Source organism: Entamoeba invadens (assembly GCF_000330505.1).
Source record: "Entamoeba invadens IP1 unplaced genomic scaffold scaff_1105074725183, whole genome shotgun sequence".
NCBI lineage: Eukaryota > Evosea > Mastigamoebida > Endamoebidae > Entamoeba > Entamoeba invadens.
In genome coordinates, this window is record NW_004443692.1 from 868671 (window position 1) to 888311 (window position 19641).

The 19641-nt window shown below is 34.0% G+C and overlaps 10 protein-coding genes across 10 annotated transcripts; 6 read left to right on the forward strand and 4 right to left on the reverse strand.

Annotated features, from left to right (window-relative positions):
* Positions 1-2845: 2845 nt before the first annotated feature.
* Positions 2846-3851, forward strand: EIN_184720 (hypothetical protein; the record flags this gene model as incomplete). The annotated part of the gene is made up of 2 exons (XM_004260828.1): positions 2846-3503; positions 3565-3851. The coding sequence occupies 2 exons, from the start codon at positions 2846-2848 to the stop codon at positions 3849-3851; spliced, it is 945 nt and encodes a 314-aa protein (XP_004260876.1).
* Positions 3852-4294: 443 nt separating this feature from the next.
* Positions 4295-4606, reverse strand: EIN_184730 (hypothetical protein; the record flags this gene model as incomplete). The annotated part of the gene is made up of 1 exon (XM_004260829.1): positions 4295-4606. The coding sequence occupies one exon, from the start codon at positions 4604-4606 to the stop codon at positions 4295-4297; it is 312 nt and encodes a 103-aa protein (XP_004260877.1).
* Positions 4607-5349: 743 nt separating this feature from the next.
* On the reverse strand, positions 5350-6765 carry EIN_184740 (hypothetical protein; the record flags this gene model as incomplete). The annotated part of the gene is made up of 1 exon (XM_004260830.1): positions 5350-6765. One exon carries the CDS (start codon positions 6763-6765, stop codon positions 5350-5352), a length of 1416 nt encoding a protein of 471 aa, XP_004260878.1.
* Positions 6766-7489: 724 nt separating this feature from the next.
* EIN_184750 (hypothetical protein) lies at positions 7490-8188 on the reverse strand (the record flags this gene model as incomplete). Its single annotated transcript, XM_004260831.1, has 1 exon — positions 7490-8188. One exon carries the CDS (start codon positions 8186-8188, stop codon positions 7490-7492), a length of 699 nt encoding a protein of 232 aa, XP_004260879.1.
* Positions 8189-10552: 2364 nt separating this feature from the next.
* Positions 10553-11857, forward strand: EIN_184760 (hypothetical protein; the record flags this gene model as incomplete). The annotated part of the gene is made up of 1 exon (XM_004260832.1): positions 10553-11857. One exon carries the CDS (start codon positions 10553-10555, stop codon positions 11855-11857), a length of 1305 nt encoding a protein of 434 aa, XP_004260880.1.
* A 113-nt stretch (positions 11858-11970) lies between these two features.
* On the reverse strand, positions 11971-13039 carry EIN_184770 (serine/threonine protein phosphatase PP1 isozyme, putative; the record flags this gene model as incomplete). The annotated part of the gene is made up of 2 exons (XM_004260833.1): positions 11971-12467; positions 12625-13039. The coding sequence occupies 2 exons, from the start codon at positions 13037-13039 to the stop codon at positions 11971-11973; spliced, it is 912 nt and encodes a 303-aa protein (XP_004260881.1).
* An 853-nt stretch (positions 13040-13892) lies between these two features.
* On the forward strand, positions 13893-14807 carry EIN_184780 (hypothetical protein; the record flags this gene model as incomplete). The annotated part of the gene is made up of 1 exon (XM_004260834.1): positions 13893-14807. The coding sequence occupies one exon, from the start codon at positions 13893-13895 to the stop codon at positions 14805-14807; it is 915 nt and encodes a 304-aa protein (XP_004260882.1).
* Positions 14808-14923: 116 nt separating this feature from the next.
* On the forward strand, positions 14924-16120 carry EIN_184790 (hypothetical protein; the record flags this gene model as incomplete). Its single annotated transcript, XM_004260835.1, has 1 exon — positions 14924-16120. The coding sequence occupies one exon, from the start codon at positions 14924-14926 to the stop codon at positions 16118-16120; it is 1197 nt and encodes a 398-aa protein (XP_004260883.1).
* Positions 16121-16868: 748 nt separating this feature from the next.
* Positions 16869-18810, forward strand: EIN_184800 (hypothetical protein; the record flags this gene model as incomplete). The annotated part of the gene is made up of 2 exons (XM_004260836.1): positions 16869-18690; positions 18737-18810. The coding sequence occupies 2 exons, from the start codon at positions 16869-16871 to the stop codon at positions 18808-18810; spliced, it is 1896 nt and encodes a 631-aa protein (XP_004260884.1).
* Positions 18811-19299: 489 nt separating this feature from the next.
* On the forward strand, positions 19300-19641 carry EIN_184810 (hypothetical protein; the record flags this gene model as incomplete). The annotated part of the gene is made up of 1 exon (XM_004260837.1): positions 19300-19641. A coding segment is annotated over one exon (342 nt), but the record flags the coding sequence as incomplete, so codon positions are not given.

Consider the following 19641-nt stretch of genomic DNA (forward strand, 5'->3'; position numbering starts at 1 on the left):
GAAGAGTATGTTTCAGTCTTAGGTAATCCAGATGCCGGTATTGAAGATGAAGAAGGTGAAGAAGAGATAACTAAAAAGGTTGGAGTTAAAGAAGAAGAACTTCCCGAAGAAAAAATTGAAACAGAAACTGAGCAAAAAGAAGAAGTTTTCAAAGAAGAATCCAAAGCCCAATCCGACAACAAAGAAGAGAAAAAAGACGAAGAATATGAAGAGAAGAGTATTCGCTTCTTTGAAATTTACATGAAAGAACGTACACAGCGAATGGTGGAATTGGATCTTGAAAATGAAGCCATTGGAAAGACTATTGTGAGTTCACAGTGTTATGTCTTACAAACGCCGTATTGTGTTTATCTGTGGTTGGGTGCATTAACTGATCAAATTTCTCGAATTCAAGCGATGCGAACAAGCGTCTTACTCCTCGAAGGTGAAGAAAGAGAGTTTGTTTGTTTTGAAGAAGGGTTTCAATATAACGAATTTTGGGATGCGCTCCACGGAATAGAAAATGGATATCTCTCGATAGATCCAAAACGATTACAATGCAAAGCACCGATTGTATTTGAAGTGACTCCATTCTCTCAGGATTTAGTCGAGAAGGGATTTGAATGGTCTGAAGGCGATCCTTCATCGTGTTACATCTTTGATTGTGAGAACACAGTATATATTTGGCTTGGTGAAGAGACAATTCCACTGCAACAAAAGTATGCCATTAAAGTTGGTTATGACTACGCCGACGCTCGAATCACTGAAAGAAAAATCGCAATTGACATTTTCCTCGAGAAACACGGGAAAGAGTCTGAACACTTTTTGAGAGTTTGCGGTGGTAAAAGTATGCCAACACGACTCCATGAAAATGACCCAAGAGCCATTTTCTATTCGAAAAAAGTGAAACAATGGGCAGACATCGTCGCACAAGAAGCTGCTAATGAGACACAACAACAAGAAGAAGTTCAATCAACTTCACTGAAACAAGTCGATTGGACCAAAGCCGACGAGTCACAATTCACAACTAAAATTAAAGAAGAACGTGAGACTGGTATTAAAAATTTACTTGAGAACTCGATGAAATTACAGGCTAAGGGAATTGAGCTTCAAAAGAAGTCGTGGAGCGAACATAAAGAACTCTTGAACTTTGTCAAGAACTTTGAAGATAACGATACCGATCTCGAGAACTTGCCAGACGTTTCTGCGGCAGACGCAGTGACGTCACAGAAGATGATCGACGACATGAAAGCCGAAGAAAAGAAGAAGAAAAAGGAAGACGAAGACAATGAGAAGCTGATTGAAGAGCAACTTGCTTTGAAATATGGCGACGACGTTAAATATGAATATGAAGAAGAGGATGATGGAGAAGAGTATGCGGATGGTGAATGGGAGTATGAATATGAAGTCGATGGGAAACAAGTTGTTGCGGAAGATGTTGAGGCGACTCAAAAAGAGTCTGCAAAGGCTGCAGACACTCAAGAGTCTCAACCAGAAGGAGATGAAGAAGGAGAATATGAATACGAATATGTCGATGAAAATGGTGAGCCTATAGAAGACAATAAAGAAGAAGAGGAAGAAGTCGAGTTTTACTCGGGTGACGAAGAAGAAGAAGTGCAGACTGGGAATAAAGAAAAGACTGTCGACGATTTGCGTAAGGAAGAGAACGCAAAGGAATTGAAATTACAAAAAGAGTTGAAGGCGGAGAATTCGCGCGTCGACAAGAACGACAAGTTCTTGAATGAAGTCGTCTTGTGCGGCAATTGTATGAACAAATTCCCAAGATACCAATTAAGGAAAAACAGCGAAGAAGAGTCGGAGAACGGGTTTTGCTTTGAATGTTGGAAGATGATGTTCCCGGGTGATGGTTGGCCAGCTTTGTGAGTCATTCACACTTTTTTTTTTGTTTGCAACATATTTTAACCATAATTTATAGTTGTTTTACTATATAATTGTAACACAGTTTTGTAGCATACTTGTGAGAATTAAGTCTAAAACAAAGCAAAAAACTTCGGTGTGAATACAAGAGGTAATAGCACCCCTCAAATCATAAACTATATTATTTAGTTTAATATGACAAATTTATAGTTAAGATTGGAAATCTGGTGAGATCGAAAGTGATTGACAATAAAAAGATTTCAAAAAAAACAGAAAGTCCAATTTAGAAAGAAACTAGAGCCAGTCGATAAACGTTGTCTGTTCCCCAAACGTTGTCTTTTTGACAAAAAATAATTGATTTTTGTTTTAAAAAAACGGGAATTAGGTAAAAATGAAAAAAAACTGGGAAAAATATTGAAACAATGATTTTGGGGGTTTTCCAAAAAATTCCCGAAATATTCCATTTATAATGGTCTAAAAATCGGCAGACAACGTTACAGAACAGATAACGTTTAGCAAATGACTCTATACGAAATTACAACAGAACTATAATGGGTTGAGATTTGAATATTTGGAAACATGAAACAAAAACTTGACCATTCATTAGCTGCGGTTTTGGGAAAACCGCTCTAATAAAATAGTGAAGTGTTAATAGTTTTGAGATTATATCAAGCGACCGTTATGGCATAAAACGGGCAATTACTTGGTTATTCATTCAAAATATGGTTTTAAACTCCTTACCAAGATTATTGCTAAACGCAAAGTTATAATAAATAAATGTTATTTTGATAAAAAAAAACACTAAAAAATAAATTTGTAGTTTAACATAAATTCTTAGAAATGAGTGGTTTTTGAAAAGAGAGAAACTATGGAATTCATACGTCTAGTAAAAAAAATAGAAAGAAAATAAATAAATGAGATATCATAAAAATCTGATGATACTTTCTAAAAATGACATGCAACTCAAAAATAAAGAACTCGACCACACATGTCGACCACAGACTTCAATTTACTACAAAAGATTAAACAAACGTGCGGGAAAGGAGAGAAGCGCGTCGCGAAGCAACGCGTTCGCAATGACACCGGAGCACCAGCTCTGACTACTCCCGACAAAACAAGTGCAGCAATGGCAAATTTGTTAAAAACACTGCCAGACTATAGCGTTGCAACTCGGAAGACGATCGACTCCGGAAATTTTGAGACGTTTCCGATTGCAGGTGACTTACCAAGACTTTTGAAACACATGACACTCTTCGAAGTGCAGGACGACAAATACTTTTGTATCTTTCCAAAGAAGGAATTGGTTGAATCGTATATTACATCTTCGTTGGCTTCCACTGAAGGAAAAGCAGTCACTGCCGGAGACTGCCTGAAAATCATGCAATCGGTCACATCTGTTTTTGAGGCTGAAAAACTTGATAAATTAACTAGCGAGTGGAACGGCGTGATGGACAACTCTGCAGACCTGTCGATTCAAAAAACGTTTTTAATGCAAATTCTGAAAAAAGTGTATGTCGAAGACTCTGATGGCGAAAGCTCGACTATCATGTTTTTAAAAGCAATTAACCAAAAGATTATTGGTCCGTCCACCATGAGAATTAAATGTCAGTGCCAGTGCTCTGGTGGTGTTGTGATTAAAGACGCACGTTTGTTACTATTCGTTTGAGATTCATTTGAGAGAAGAAGAGTCGAGCGTTTAACCAATAGAACCGATGCTTTGGGAAGTTGCTGTTATTATTACAGAAGACAAAACTATTATTTCACATTATAGAAGGCAAGAAACGAGCTCGAAAAATCCCAATGAATATTTCAGATTTTTGTGGGAATTGAGAATGACGTTCAGTAGAGATTTGACACAACTCGAAGGACTTGTCATGGGTGTGACGGAAATTGAATTCAATCCAGAGACAACTGACTCGGTCAGAGACAAAATTAGTAACGCATTGGAGTCACTAAAGCTGCCGGACTGCTTTGTGGGAGACATTGATGAGTGAATATAATATGTTCTTTTTATCCATTTGTTGATGCGTTTAGTTGTTGTTTTTGTGTTCCTTTTGTTGTTGAAAATATTTTATTTGTGTGGATGTGTTTTAAAACGATTTAAAATATCCACTTGATAAAAGCTTGTTTGTTTGTAAACCATCCGAGCAACTCACTTTATTATGCATGTCGGTGTTTAAACCTGAGCAAGGTTATTAATAATCATCAATTCTTTTCACGGATGTTATACACTCAAGACGGCATTAAAAGACTCTGTATTAATATAATTATTATTATATAATTCATATTTTACTTGTATTTATAACATATAAAAAGGTACAAATGGAATTTCATTACACATGTAAAACTAATGACTAAATTGATATGAAAATCGATAATAAAAATACTACAAATACATCAAAAATTGCACAAGTCTAAAGAATAATAAAAACATATTTTACTCGAAGTCCTCTCCAAAGGCGAAGAATTCATTTTCATTTACAAAGTTTGATGCGCTAGACGAGACTTGTTTGTCATATGGCTCGTCAAATATTTCACTTCTGTCGTCAAACACGGGAGCACTCAGAACGAGTGAGACTGGGTCGGTTTGTCTTGGGGGGATGATGACTTGATGAATGTCCCATTCGAAGTCGGTCTTTTCTTCTTCCATTTTATTTGAGTCTTCGAAGTAATAATCAGAGTCACTGGTATTCAGGTCGTCTGCAAAGTCAATGAAATGATTAGCAATAGGTTTGATCAAAGTGGTCATGTGAACTGAATTGTTAATTTGGAGTACACTTTTATACAGAGTTTCGTTCTATTTTCAGCCGTCTTCTTTCATTCGTCTGTTTGTAATATAGTTGTCAATATAGTAAATGATACTATTTATGGATCTTCATCTCTATTGATATTTTTACGAATCTTGGGGTTTATTATTGCATTCAAAATGCCCGTTTTGTTGGGGATGGAGCACTCTATTCTCAACAAATATATGACGAAACTTCCATTACATTTGTAGGGTTTTTTCAAGTCTGATTCGAGTTCCATTTGTAATTGTAGTTAGTAATTAAATTTACTATTTTTTAATTATAATAAGTACTTTTTTTTCGCAAAAAAATAGCTCGGTTCTATTTTGGTTTTCATGTAAAAACAAACAGCAAAAATACCCGAAAATTACTGTCAATTTTCTCTTTTTGAATTATCTTCATTTGATACTTGTGGTTGCCAAAAAAAAGAAATGAACCTTTTGTTGAACCATTGATTTTTATTGGTTTCTTAATAATAAACAATAAATCATAATATACATTAATTATTCGAATGTTTATCTAATTAAACAACTATATAAAAACCATTACACATCTGTCAACTTTTTCGAGTATTTCATATTAAAATGAATTTAATAATTCTGTTATTATTTATAATTAATAACAATTATTTATTATTTATCCATTAAAATTGTTATATAAATTAAACTATATATAATAATATAATTATTAGAACAATCAAAGTAAATTACACAAGAACACACCCTTCAATCTGTAGAAGACCATCAGGGATATTTTGTTCGACTAAATGCTCTTTGTTTAGTTTAAACCTTGGGTAGTACTCGTCCATGAGTTGTGGGAGGATTATGACCGACTTCAATTTAAGATTTTCGATGTTTAAGAAGTGTGGGATGTTTGAGCAAAATATATCCACTTTGAGCCTTTCGAGGAGTAATGGAAGGACGACTTCCCTGTAGATTCCGCTTTTGAAGTTGACGGAAGTAATAAAGAGGTACGGCTCGAGATCCAAATAACTCAAATCGAATGAATTCAAAGTCAAACTTTGTAACCTGAATTGTTCCAAAGATGGGAAAGTCTTTGAAATTGCATTTGGAGCAAATGTGAATTCTTTCAGTGAAGGTATATGAACAATTTTTGGCGCAGTCAAAGCGGTCAAATGTGTCAACTGTTTCGCGTTCAAAACAGTGAGTGGACTTCCAAATGAGAGTGAGTTGAGTGTGACAGGGAACGTTGCTCCAATTTCTTGAGTTGATTCAACTATCTTCAGTTGTGTGAGTGTGGTCAACTCGGAAAAGTTCACTTCAGTCAGATTACTTGGTAATTTAAATAACACTAGCTTTTGGATATAATATTTCTCACAAAATGGTTGAAGAAGTGGAGAAGTTATTATCTTATAGTATACACTCCGCTCTTTGTTTTCAATATACAACAATTTCTTTTCAGAAAGTTTTAAAACTTCTTCGTCTAAGTCCTTTCCTGTGTACATCACCGAGACATTGAAAGAGTGAAGAATTGAAAATTTCTCCTCAGATAGAAATGGAGTCTTCAAAATGACATCACAGTGGACTTTAGATACATTTTGGTCGCGAAAGAGAATGAGAAATTCAGTGATTTTTTCAAGCACAATTTTCTTTGAATTGTCGGGAATACCTTCGCCGCCAAGAACGTTTGTTGGCTTGATGTAAACAACAAGTTTCTTAATACAAAAACACTTTGCGGCGTCTTCAAAATACTTTTTTGTTGTGTCGAAGCTTGTGTCGAAATGGTGAGGCGCAAAAACGAAATTGATAACACTCGCGTCGATTGGAACAATGTTTTTGGTGCTAAATGAAAGCGACGGCATCACTTCTCGAACCTTGTTGAGATTCACTTTGGCGGACGCAGTGCAACACACCAAGTTAAACTTGTCCGACTCTTCTGGTGTCAACTCGTCATGGAAACAGACCGTTTGGATCTTTGAGAACACACGAAGCTCTCGAAGGAGTAAAAGCCTTGTATTAGTAGTTGGGTATAACGGGTTCTTTCGCAGGGCCAAAGCAGATTCGCGACATCTATGACACACAAAAGTAAGTTTTGCTGCGTCTGTGACACTTGATAAATAGAAAAAGATGTTAGCAACAAATGGCACTTCCAGTTGAGCCATTACAGTCTTATAGTTTTCTGATCTACAAAAAATGGAAAAAGTGGAATATCCAAGTATCATATTTATTAATAAAAATTAATTACGTTTTATGGTACAATAAAAACGTTCATTAAAACTCAAAAACAAAAGAAGATACTTAACTTGCGTCAAAAAAAGTTAATTAATTTTATTATTAATATTAATGGTAATAATTTAAATTATAATGTTTAATATAATTAACTATACCAAACACAAGAGATGAAACAATTGTTGGAGTTTTTGTACACAAAAAATCATGCTATTCTGGGTTTGCTGTTTGTTTTTCTATTTTAGATCTTTTTAAAAAGCAATACAACACATTACAAAATATCCAAAATTATCCATTTCCCTTTTTGCACATCAATAATTGCTGATATTGAAATGAGATTATTCAAATCACAAAAGAGACGATTTCCAAAAGCAAATAATGCAACATTTTACTACAAAACAAATGAAAAAGTTGTCCTTATTTATCCAATTATGAGATGGGCTTTTAAATGTGTAAATATACTGGCATGGGTTCTGATTTATGCTTCACAAATCGCACAAAAAAAGGAAATCGTATCAAACTCAACGGCAAAATGGAATAGCCTGATAAATGATAACAATACCAGCAAATAGTGCGACTCTCATAAATAACAATTGATATAACCAGGTATAAAAACTATGTGAATTAAAAAGATATCACTATGTTTAGTGGACTATGTTAAATTGAAATTCCTCTTTTCTTTTTGCCAGCTTTGCGTTCTTGAATTTGAACGTCCCAATCTGTTTCTACAAAGTTGATTGGGTCTTTCAGAATTTTATCCACAGTTGGGTCGTCGAGATTAATTTTCCCGACTTTGTCGGGGTTCTGCGTCAAAGAAATGAAATATTTGTTGAGTGCGATTCCTCGCTTCATCATTTCTTCTTGTCCGAAGATGCACTTCCCCTCGAAAAATACGTTTCTGATCTTTTCCAACTGAATCGACCCGCCTGTGTTTCGCGCAAGTTTCGAGTCGAAAAAGTACCCAAATTCCAGCGCCAAATCAAGTAAGAAATTCGACAAGAATATGAACCTGTTTTTGTCGTATCTTCTTTTCACCCGGTCGGCAGGAACACCACTACACGTTTCTATCGTTGAACGCTGTTTACAGACACTCTCGACCAACTCGGCTATTTCAATTGTTTCGCCTTTGACGGTGAAGTTCTGGACTTTCACAAATTGGAATGTGACTTTGGACTTCTTGACCGGCCTTTCGAGAACAAAAGTCCCAAACCGAGAGAGTAAACCTAACAAAAGACACTGCTGGATCGACTCAAAGTTCTTCATATCACGTTTCGACTGGACACACTCTGAGAGAGTCTTCCCCGTAACTGGTGCGCAATAAGCGACTGTGGACTGCCTCAAACATAACGCGGACATCAAATTTGAATTTTGAAGATCGATAGGGCTTATCTGTGGATTTTACAATTTAAAAATTCTCGAGCGAGCGTTTCTATTTTTATGAAAAAGATTTCCCAATTCACCCGCAAAATCAGCAATGTTACTTTTAACCAGAAATCGAGCTTGAACGTTTTTTCAGCTTTCCAATCTTGTTTTTCCGATAAAAATTGAGTTCGTTCCTATTTTAGTGGAGCTTAAAAATACTTCGATTGTGTTTTTACCCCTTCCAATAATTTTTATTTTGAACGTATAAAACGGAGATATCATGCATTATATCGGGTAGTTATTGCTAATCCCAACAAAAAATACTTTGTTGCGGCATTTTTCAATAAATCTGACATTTGTTGCCAATTCCTGATCTTTTTCAACCTAAATTATTAAGTGCCTTTGTATTCAAAAAAATTAATATTTATAATACTTTTTATCATAAATTATAGATTAAATACTGCGGGAAGGCAGGAAATTAGTATCTATACAAACAACAAATGTAAACACAGTAAAAAACGAAATGCGTTTGGGTGAATGTTATTGGGAAGCTTCGAATTCCTCGAAATACTCCACCTAGTCGTTCGATGAGCCAATAATGGTATTGCAAAAGCCCGTTCCTCAGCCGGAATTCCATGGCATATTGACTCGATTATTTAAGATGAGATGAAGCAACTACTTTAAAATGAAGTCGGCAAAAGCAATGCAGCAAGTTTTTAAATATGCACAATGTTTAAAAACCACAATTTGGCAAAAATGATAACATTTGAATTAAATATTGAAATATTTACAAAAAATTACGCATAAGATACGTAATATGCAGACTTGCAAATGAAGCGTCCCAAAAAAGAGTGTAACAAATAATGTTGCATGACCGCCTGAATTGCCCACAAATATGAACACAAAATTGAGTTAATGAATTAAAAAAAATGGCAATTTCTATGGTATTATAAATAGCATGAACTTACAGAACTCAAAATGTTTTTTGAATTCATGTGTTATTTTTGCTTGAAAAATTTTGTTTCTTTTAACTGCCAAAATTTAGGTAAATATCCCGCATTTTGGTGTGATATGAATGGGACATATTATTACTCTTTTCAAATAGTATAAAAATAGATCGAAATAATTGATTTTTTTATTGCAATTTTTTCGTGTTGTTTCCCATTGTATAAGTATATTTAATGCAGATATAGTGTTGATTTTTATTATTTTTATTATCGAAAAAATCATGTTTCTATTTCAATTTTAAGCTATTTCAATTCAAAATTCACATTATTTCGCCAAAATATTTTTTGAGTATGTTGCGAAATGAATTACTCAAAGGTGCATCCGAATTTGTTACCACAACGATTAAAAATAAGAGGTGGTCGCATTTGAATCAAAAAATTAATAAATAATTGAGAAAAACACAAAAAACAATATCAGATACACTTTTGAGAAATGGGTTTTCTGACCAGCTTTTATTTTTTGATTGTTAGTCATTTATTTTTTAAATTGTTGAAATGATAATGGTTTTTTGTTACATTATTCAAACGACTCAATTATTTTTATCCAAAACCAATTTAACGAACACAACAATCCCTTAGACTACCCATTCGATAAAAAATGAATTTAACTAATCTAAATGTTTGTTATTTTGTTTTAATCATTTATTTTGTACTTACTGGGGTGCGTTATGTCATTTTAATTTATGTATTTGTACAAACACAATCTTTGACTATCTTTATTATATTTAGTTCAACAATATAAATTTTATATCCTATTAAGCCACATAACCCATTTTTAACAATCAAGACTTCAAATATATTTAAATGAACGAAACTCTTGTTATATAAAACAGAAATTCATTGTTTTTTACAAGTAAATTACCTGTTAGATTTATTGTATTATCATAATAAGACATTTGATTACATGACATCACATTATAAACAATTTTTATTCATTCCATTTTATTTTATTCTTAATTTTAAAACTAAAAGAATTCAATTGTGATTCACCAAGCTTTTTATGGGCTGGTTCGCATGACTCAGAGTAGTTGTCTACGTCAACCATCTCTTCGCCCCCTTCCGGGTTTTCATGTTCTGAGTAGTCTTGTGAATTTCCCGGTTTAAAAGATTCTCTCTTCTTAATTTTGAAACATATTTATTATAAAAAATTGGAAAATGGCAAATTTTATTAAAAAATAGTTGTTATTTATTTTATTATAACAAACAATTAAAATATTTAGTTTATTATTTAATTCAAATGTAAATTAATTTTTAGAAAAAAAAAAATAAAATATTAAATTTTTATAGTATTTTTTATTTAGTTGTTATAACTATTTTATTATAAAAATGAATCTAAACGAAACTCAATAACATGTGTTTGATAATTTTATTGCTTGTAAATGTTCTATTTTCCAAGAATTTAACACCATTGAGCAATTGCCAAAAAGCGCGTATATCACATTTCAGTGGTTGGGAAAATGGTGGGGCGTGTCAATTTGGTCCAGTGAATACAACTATTGTTGCAGGCTATATGTTTGGTGCATCGCCAAATGAAGCGTTCTTTATGAACACGCAACAATGTGGAATTTGCTATGATGTAGTAGGACCGTCTGGCAGTATGCGAGTGTTAGTGACCAATTTCTGCCCAATTAAAGACGCACCCTGTCGGGGCGATATGATTCACTTTGATTTGAATGACAATGGGTACGCAAATATAGCCGACTATGACTTGGGGAGTAATAACGTTTCGATTAAAATGGTGCCATGTGACCACAATAGTAACATTCAAGTTAATATCATAGATGGGAGTAATGCCTATTACATAGGATTTGTAATACTGAAACACATCATTGGGATCAACGGAGTTCAAATAAGTCAAGACAATTATACTTGGATCAAGCTCGCTCGAAACAGTAATAATAGATGGATATACGACCCAGACAAACCACTTATTATTCCATATTATCTGCAAGTCACTGCAATTTCTGGTGAATCAGTCAACATCAAAATGACATCTACAACTGCATTTGACACAATCACTTCAGACGTTCAGTTCAAAGTCCCAGACGACTTGTTCTTCGAAATGGAAACGTTGAAAATTGCACAAAAGCCAGTGAATATGGAGGAGTGCTGCGAATTACCAGATGACTGGACTGACGTGTATGAGGACAGCCAGAAAGGTGTCTGGATAGGGATGAGTATCAGATCAACCACTGATTTTGGAAGTGTGGAGAGTCCTTATAAAGGAACTAAATGTATAAAACAGGAAATGGGTGATTATGCTGGACTGCATTTTTATACGAATACCCCACCAAAGAGTGGAATGTATACTGGGTTCTATGTCTATGTCAAAGTAACAGAAGAGTGCAATTCGTGTTTGTTGTTCAAAGCTAAAAATCCACAAAACAATGGAATAAAGAAGAGTGTAGTTGTAGGTGAGTGGACTAAAATAGAAGTCACATTTGATGAGATTGGCGCTGACATTACCAATTTTTTAGGGTTTACTATCACAAACGAACAGAAAGACGTCAGAACAGTATATTTCGACGAAATACATTTAATTAAAAGTATTGACCCGCCTTCAACAAGAAAATGCACCGAAGAGTTTCGACCACAAAATGGGGTGTTAAACACACCATTGTTATTGCTCTCTTCATTCATTTTTATAATAATTTAACTATTCAATGATACAAATTTGATGTGTTTTTGAAATTAAAACTTGTTATTTACGTGGCGATGTTATCACAATTAACTTGTTAAATAATAACAACAAAAAATAAATTATAACAATCAATCAACATCCGCATCATCCGGTCGTAGTCTAACAAAATCACATCTTAAGTTCTCGTCGACATTCATCATAGCACCACAATTATTAAAACTGTTACAATAATTTGGTGCACTAAAGAGGGTGAGGACTTTGTTGTCAAAACAGAACGAAAAGCCCTCATCTACCATTTGGTGTGCTCGACATAACAACTCAATGCCATTCTTCTTCATAAACTCCTCGACAACATCTCTTCCAAATGTGTATGACGTACCTCTTGCATTGTCACACCATCCCATATGTTCATCAGATACATCAGACCACACAACGTCGCACAAAAGTCCTTCTCCCGGTATATTTGTTGGTCTTACTATTTGCATCAAACACGATAAGTCGGTCATCGATTTTGAAAGCCCCCCATGTAAACACAAAATCTTTCCTTCGATTAATGCAGACACGGGAAGATATCGAAACGCTTCACAAAAACACCGCCACACTCTCACATCAAATCGTCGTTTACCTATTTGTCATTTCCCTTGTACACAATTTCAAGTATTGTTCTGATTTTAGTGATACCACGAATTTATAATATTAATAGTGTGATAAATTATTAATATTATACTCTCCCACACAACAAGTGTTCCAAAATAGAATAACTCGCTATAATAAGAACAAACATTCGTCATAAAATCCATATAGGTGATTCACATTTTCCGATTCATGATTTCCCCTTAAGAGAAAAAACCTGTCAGGGTATAATACTTTTAACGCAAATACCAACAAAACAACATCCACAGACCTCGGTCCTCTGTCAACGTAATCCCCTAAAAACAAAAATTTGTCTGTCTGTATATCAGTTTGGTCGAGAAATTTGAGCAAATCAGTAAATTGTCCGTGAAGGTCACCGATCACATGGAGTGGCGCGTTGATAAAGAGGAGTGAGGTTTCGTGTGAAAATATGGGAATGGCCATTTTACACAAAATTGTCAATTCGGTAGCTGTCACAAATTCGTGAACAGGAGCAAGAGTTCTTTCTTTAAAACACTTTTTGATAATCTCCTCGAGCCTCGCTCTTGTCAACTCCTCCTCCATTGAATTAATTAGTTCATAGACTCTCTTTTTGAATGAAGTTTGAAATAGCAGGAGTTGAATTATTATCTAATTATTTTAATTTGATAATTAATATTATAATGGTATTATATTTACTATTAATAACAATTAGTCATTTATAACTAATATATTAATTTAGTTAAATAGTTTGGTTATTTTTGTTATTATTTAATTAAATATTTATTATTTGTGAAACAATTATTTTTATAGATTATATTAATTTAAAATATAATAAATTATTATCTTGAATTTTAATATAAAATAGTAATTATCACATTTTTGAAAAACTATATTTCATATTATAATACAATTAATTAAAAATAATATCAAATGGTAAAATAATTTTTTTTTTATAAACTTATATTTTTTCGATATTTTAAAAATATCGAAACAATATAAGTGCAAAATCTCCAAAAAAAAGTTTTTTTAAAACAATTATTTAATTCCCATAATTTAAAATAACAAAACAAAAAAGTATTACAAAGATATTGAATTAAATAAATATCTAAATGGGTACTGCTATGTTATAGAACATTAACCAGACTAACATTTAGATAGACATTCCACCTTCTATTACGGTTATGATTTGTGTTGTAACTGTGTTTCGGTGATATAGTTTTAAATAATTAATCTTACTATTTTTATTTATTATAATTTATAATTCTATATATTATAATTTGTAATTTAATTGTTTTTTTTTAAAACCATTTAAATAGAAATTGTTCACTATTTGAAATTAATGTATTATTATTATTAATTAAATGAACCATTAAAAACTATTCAAATAATTTTAATAAAGTGAATAAATATTTGTTAAAAAAAGCTAATAAAGTCAATGACTGACGAGAAGCAAGAAACCCAACCAAACAGCATCTCAGAGACAGCAACAGAAGTCCAGACGGATGACGAGACCTTTTTTCAAGAAGCTCTTGACGTGATGAAGAAAGCAGAAGATGGTTCAACACCCGAAAAGTCGAATCAGAAGGATTACATTTACAGTATATACCATGGAGCGATGTCGATCAAGTATCAAGCACCACAGTATTTCTTTGATTTGACTGATTGGTACATTGGGTATTTGATTCGATCATATAGGAGTGGTGATACTACAATTCCAAGCGTCTTGCCCACTGTCATCAATTTTGCTATTCAACAAATCGGGACGTTTTACCCGGATGAATATGTCGGGTCGTTGCTCAACACGCTGATGGACGCGGAGTTGTTTGTGTTTGAGAATTACGACCAAGCCGTTACCGTTGTTGAAACGATCATTAAACTCGACAATTTTTCTATTCAGAATTGGACGAAGTTTTTGCAGATCTTCAATTTAATGCTAACAAAGGAAAAGATAGGGAGAGACGAATATTTGAAGAAGAGTCGAGGAGTCATTCACAGAATGATTAATAACATGAAAGGAGGCGATCGAGAGATGGCAATGGAGTCTGTCAATTGTTTAGTCTCCTTTGAGCAAATGAATGGAACTGAAACGACATTGAAACAGGCGATGGAAAAGAGAAAGGAAGTTTCAGACTTCTTTGATGAGAAGGAGAAGCGGATACGATACAAAAGTAAAGCACTTAAAAAGGAAGACGACGAGAAAAAGCCGTTTTCGAGTAATCGAGGTGATAAGAAATTTGACATGGCGAAGAATTACTCGAAAGAACGGAAACACGAAGAAAAGAGGGAAGGACAGAATTATGGAAGTGGAAGAAAAATGAGGGGACGAGCACGACTGAATTTGGGGCTTTGAATAAGTGACTGTTTTTTATTAATAAAGAAACAATTACTTTCTATAGTAATTGGTGGTCTCTTTTGGTTACCATTATAATAAAAAAGATCATCAAATTACTAAAAAGTTAGTGTTAAATGAGTGGGAGGAGTGCTAGTCAAACGAATGAAAATGTCCCACTTCCACAACAACTTCAAGATATCAAAAATGCGATTGACACTGCAAAGAAGAACGGGATACTACCAAAGGAAATCAGGAAGTATCGGGAAATGCTGGAGAAGTTGTTGAAATACGAGCCGAATAACATGGAACTGATAAAGTTGTACGAACAAATCAAAGAACTCGACGAGAAGAAGTTTGATCCATTTAGTATGTTCAAAGGATGGAAGGAGAAGTTGGAAGCACATCCGAAGACTCAAGAATATATGAAGGACGAGAGTTTTGTCGAGTATTTAAGTGACTATGTCGATAACCCTTTATTACTAAGGTCTGGCATAAAAGATCCCAAGCTTGCGGAATGCTTGATGGTACTCATGGGAGTCGACCCATCCATGTTTATGAAAAAGAGTGAAGAAGAGAAAAAGGCTGAAGTTGAACGGAAGAAGGACGAGATGATCAAAAAGGAAATGGAGAAAGAGATGGAAGAGAAAGGAATTCATGTTGAGAAAAACGATATTTCAGAGGACCAAAAGAGTTTTGTCGACTCTATTATGGAACACAAAAAGAGAACAACAAAGGAACCTGAAAGTAATGAAGAAAGACAAAAACTTGCTGTTATAGAGAAGAATAAAGGAAACGAATTCTACAAGAAAAAGATGTTTAAAGAGGCAATAGAATGTTACAACAGAGCAATCACTCTTGATAAAGGAAACATCACTTATCAGCTCAACAAAAGTGCCGTCTTCTTCGAAATGAAAAACTGGAAATTTGTCATCCAAATATGCCAAAATGTAATCGACAAAATCGATTGTGAAAAAGATAAGGAAAGACACGGAAGGATCGCAATGAGACTTGCGAACGCGTTTATGGAGGATGGGAATATCGAAAATGCCGCAAAGTACTTCGACATTGCAAGAAAAGACGAGTACCCTGGAGCAGAGGAAAAATACCAAAAAGCGAAAAACGAGAAAGAAAAGAGGGAAGAGGAGAGCAAACTGAAGACACCAGTTGTGACACCGGAAATAGAGAAATTGCTCATGTACGACGAAGTCAGGGAAATATTAAGAAACATTAGAGCCGACCCAGAATCACTCAAAAAGATGAAGAAAGACCCAAAGAAAGTCGAGTTCATAGAAAAGATGATACAAGTTGGGCTCTTACAAAGCCAAACATAAATCTGTGTTGTTTCTTCTTAGTTCTATTTATTTATTATTTATTTCTTTTAAAAAATAATTGTTATTATTCTACTTCATTTTTAATTTATTTATTGTTTAATTCTTATTAAAATAAGTTTTATAAATTTACTTTGATTATCAATATTAATATAATTCAACATGTGTCACATGATGTGACAACTTTATATAAAAAATATGAAACTAAATAGTGGGAAACTGTAAAGTAGTAAAAGAGACAAAAAATTAATCACTCGTTACTTTTTAACTTATTTTCAAATGTTTCTTGAAAAAGATATATTGTTTATTTTAATGACAATTTAATGATAATTTTATTAGAATAAATAAATAAAAAATTAATTATAGTTTTAATATATTGAAAAAAAAATAAGAGAATAACAAAATTGAATAAAACTTTTTTTAGTTTTTAAGATTTTTATTTTTATTTTTTAGTTAAAATGTAAAATACAAAACAAAATAATTCAATTAATATATTATAATTTAATAGAAAAAGATAAGAATGAAAAATACTGAAGTATGATTGAATAACTAAATAATAGGCAAATAACAACGTGAGGTGAGGTGTTAATTATTTTTCGATGAAATTGTCCCAAAAGTGCTTAACAAAATAAATAATTCAACAAAAGAAATCAATTATAAGAATAAAACAGCTGTTTTAGGAAAAAAAAAGAGTCAATTTTGGATTAAAAAATTAACTAAAAAACTTTTAAAGAAGAAACTAAACTAAAGGATGACTGAAGTCACGAATCCACTCCGTAAGAAAGGCTGGGAGTGCACATTTCCTGGATGTAACTCTGGTCCAAAAACCAAATACAATTGTTACAGCCATGTGTGGGATAGTCACTTAAGACACTTATCTGCATGCCCGATGTATGGTGGGCAGAAGGGAGAGGTTTACAAAAAGTTGACGGATCGTACAACAGCGAAAAGACAATGTGAGGTGTATATGTTAGAAGTTTTTGAATCTGAAGAGGACAAACACCCCGAAACAACACAGTTACAAACTACTGTTGTGCAATCGTCTAATGTCATACCAAACGATGTGGTGACTTTACCAACTGCACCTGAAATACTTGACAACACTTTGAACGGACCGCAAACGACAAATTATATCACTAACGCGATGACTTATAACCTTCCATCAACGCATTCACTCTCTCAACAAACTGGAAATAATGGGAGCAACGCCTTTCAACAAAACACTCCAATCAACACACTCAATACCACCTTTTTCCAATCGAGCCCACGAGACACTTCAAGCAGCACAGCATACATGAATTATGTTTTAGACTCCGCAAACGAACAGGCAGAGAGTTTGCTGCAGTACAACGACTTTATATCGGTCATTCAACTTTCTGCGGATTTAAAGCGGCTCAGAGTTGCAGGACAGATCTTTGCGGAGAACGGGTTTTTGCAGCGATCGGATGCGCGTGTCAAGGAGCATATTGTTCCCCTCCAAAAGTCATTAGAAAAGGTTTTGCAATTAACTGGAAAGTCGTACAAATACATTGGATCAAACAATGTTAATATGGGGTTTATAGCTCAAGAAGTGAAAGAGATCTTCCCTGAGTTGGTCCACGAAGATGAAGACGGCCTTTCTGTTGATGTCATTGGAATGGTCCCACTTTTAGTGGAGTCGTTGAAAGAGATCCACACGGCAATCTCTGCAAGTAAAATCGATAACGTTTCAAAAATTGAGGAATTGACAAAGGCGACCGACGAGGCGATGGAAACGATCACCAACGTGTATGACGAAATCAAGAAATTTGACCAACTCCAAGAAGCTGAGAGTTTGTTGCAGTACAACTTTTCTATGGGGCCAGCAATAGTGACGCTGGTGTTTGCGGTGATACTGACCATGATATCGATATATGTTGCTTTTGCACTTCCAAAACTGCCAGGGATGTGGGTGTATACGTGGACTGTTACGATATTGATGTGGGCGAGTTGTTGGCGGAAACGGAATGAATTGACGCAAACGATTAAAAGTCGAGAGGTAGTGTTGTATTGGGAACAGGAGAATTGGGTATCGAACTACATCTTTCTATTTCTTGGGATTTTAGCATTAGGGATGAGTGTGATCATGGGTAATTCTATCATTGCACTGACTATAGTAATTGTCTCAGTGTTTCTTGCGATAGGATTTATTGGACTTGTGCTGAACAAACGATTCCAAATGTCATTTTGTGTGATCTTCACCGTACTGGTGCTGTTTTTTGTTGTTGTTTGTGTGGTTGTTGGAGTACTTTTTATCATACAACCCGACTTTAGGTGCTCGATACACCATAACCAAGGAGAAACACTCTTGAAGGTTCAACTCAATGAGAAGTCGCAACGGCTTGTTGTCAACGAATTGCCATGGAACTGCTGGTCGAGTTCATTTGAATTTAACGAAGCACTCCCGGACGGGTTTTATGGGGTGACAAACTCGGACGAGTCTGAACCATTTCTCGAGGGGACAACGTCGAGCAATTTTCCGACATCGACTGTCTCGGTGTATCTGAAGTGTGTCGACTATGTGAAGTTCTATTGTGGGGATGTGAAGTTTCAAAGTTTGTTTGAATCGATTGTTAATGTTTAATGAGTACTTATAAGCAGCTTGTTCTGGAAGAATTGAAAAAGATGATTGTATAGGGAATGGTTGTTTGTGGAAAGAAGGTGTTTGTATCTGATAATATGTGTTTATTCGTTTTGTGTTTTGTTGATTCACGTTGAAAGTAAAATATTATAATTATATTATAATTACAATATAGTATTAGTATTTATTATTTATCCCAAATGACTTGGAGTCTTTCAAACAATCATTTTTTTAAGACGTCATTAGTAACTTTTGTTAATCAGAGGATTTCAAAACTATTCCAATTGTTCAAGTAAATAAAAAACACAAACTAAACAAACCAAAGGAGAATCATTATTTTATTAAAAAATATTAATACAATTTTCTCCTTAAAGTACAAAGCGAACATGTTGAATAATAATCAAAAAAAATGATGAAAAGATTATTTTTGAATAATCACAACAAATTGAAAATTGTGAAAGTTAAAGACGAAGAAAGAATCACAATCTCTGGCAATTCATTTTTTCCCTAACGAAGTTGACGGAAACGATCAATGCTGGCAAGAAAAGAGAATATATGACAAAACAATCAAACTGACAAACACATGTCACGTCTTGAGCGAGTGTATCTTGCAAATGTTGTTCTATATTTCAAAAGCTTCTCAGATGTCAAACGCTTTAAATTGGTCAACAAGAAGTGTTACGATTCGGTAGAGATGCTTCACATCTATTCATGCAAGTCGATCCATTCCACAAAAACAAAGCCAAGTGATTCAATACAAAAAAAGAGTTTTGATGAATGGGTCAACTCTTTTATTCCAGAAGACTTATTTGAAGTCCAACCAAACACAGAGACCATCACACTGTCTGCAATCGATCAATGTGTCCACTCACAGTCAGTCATAAAAAAAGTGAAGAGAAGTATTGCGCTCGATGGTGCAATTTGT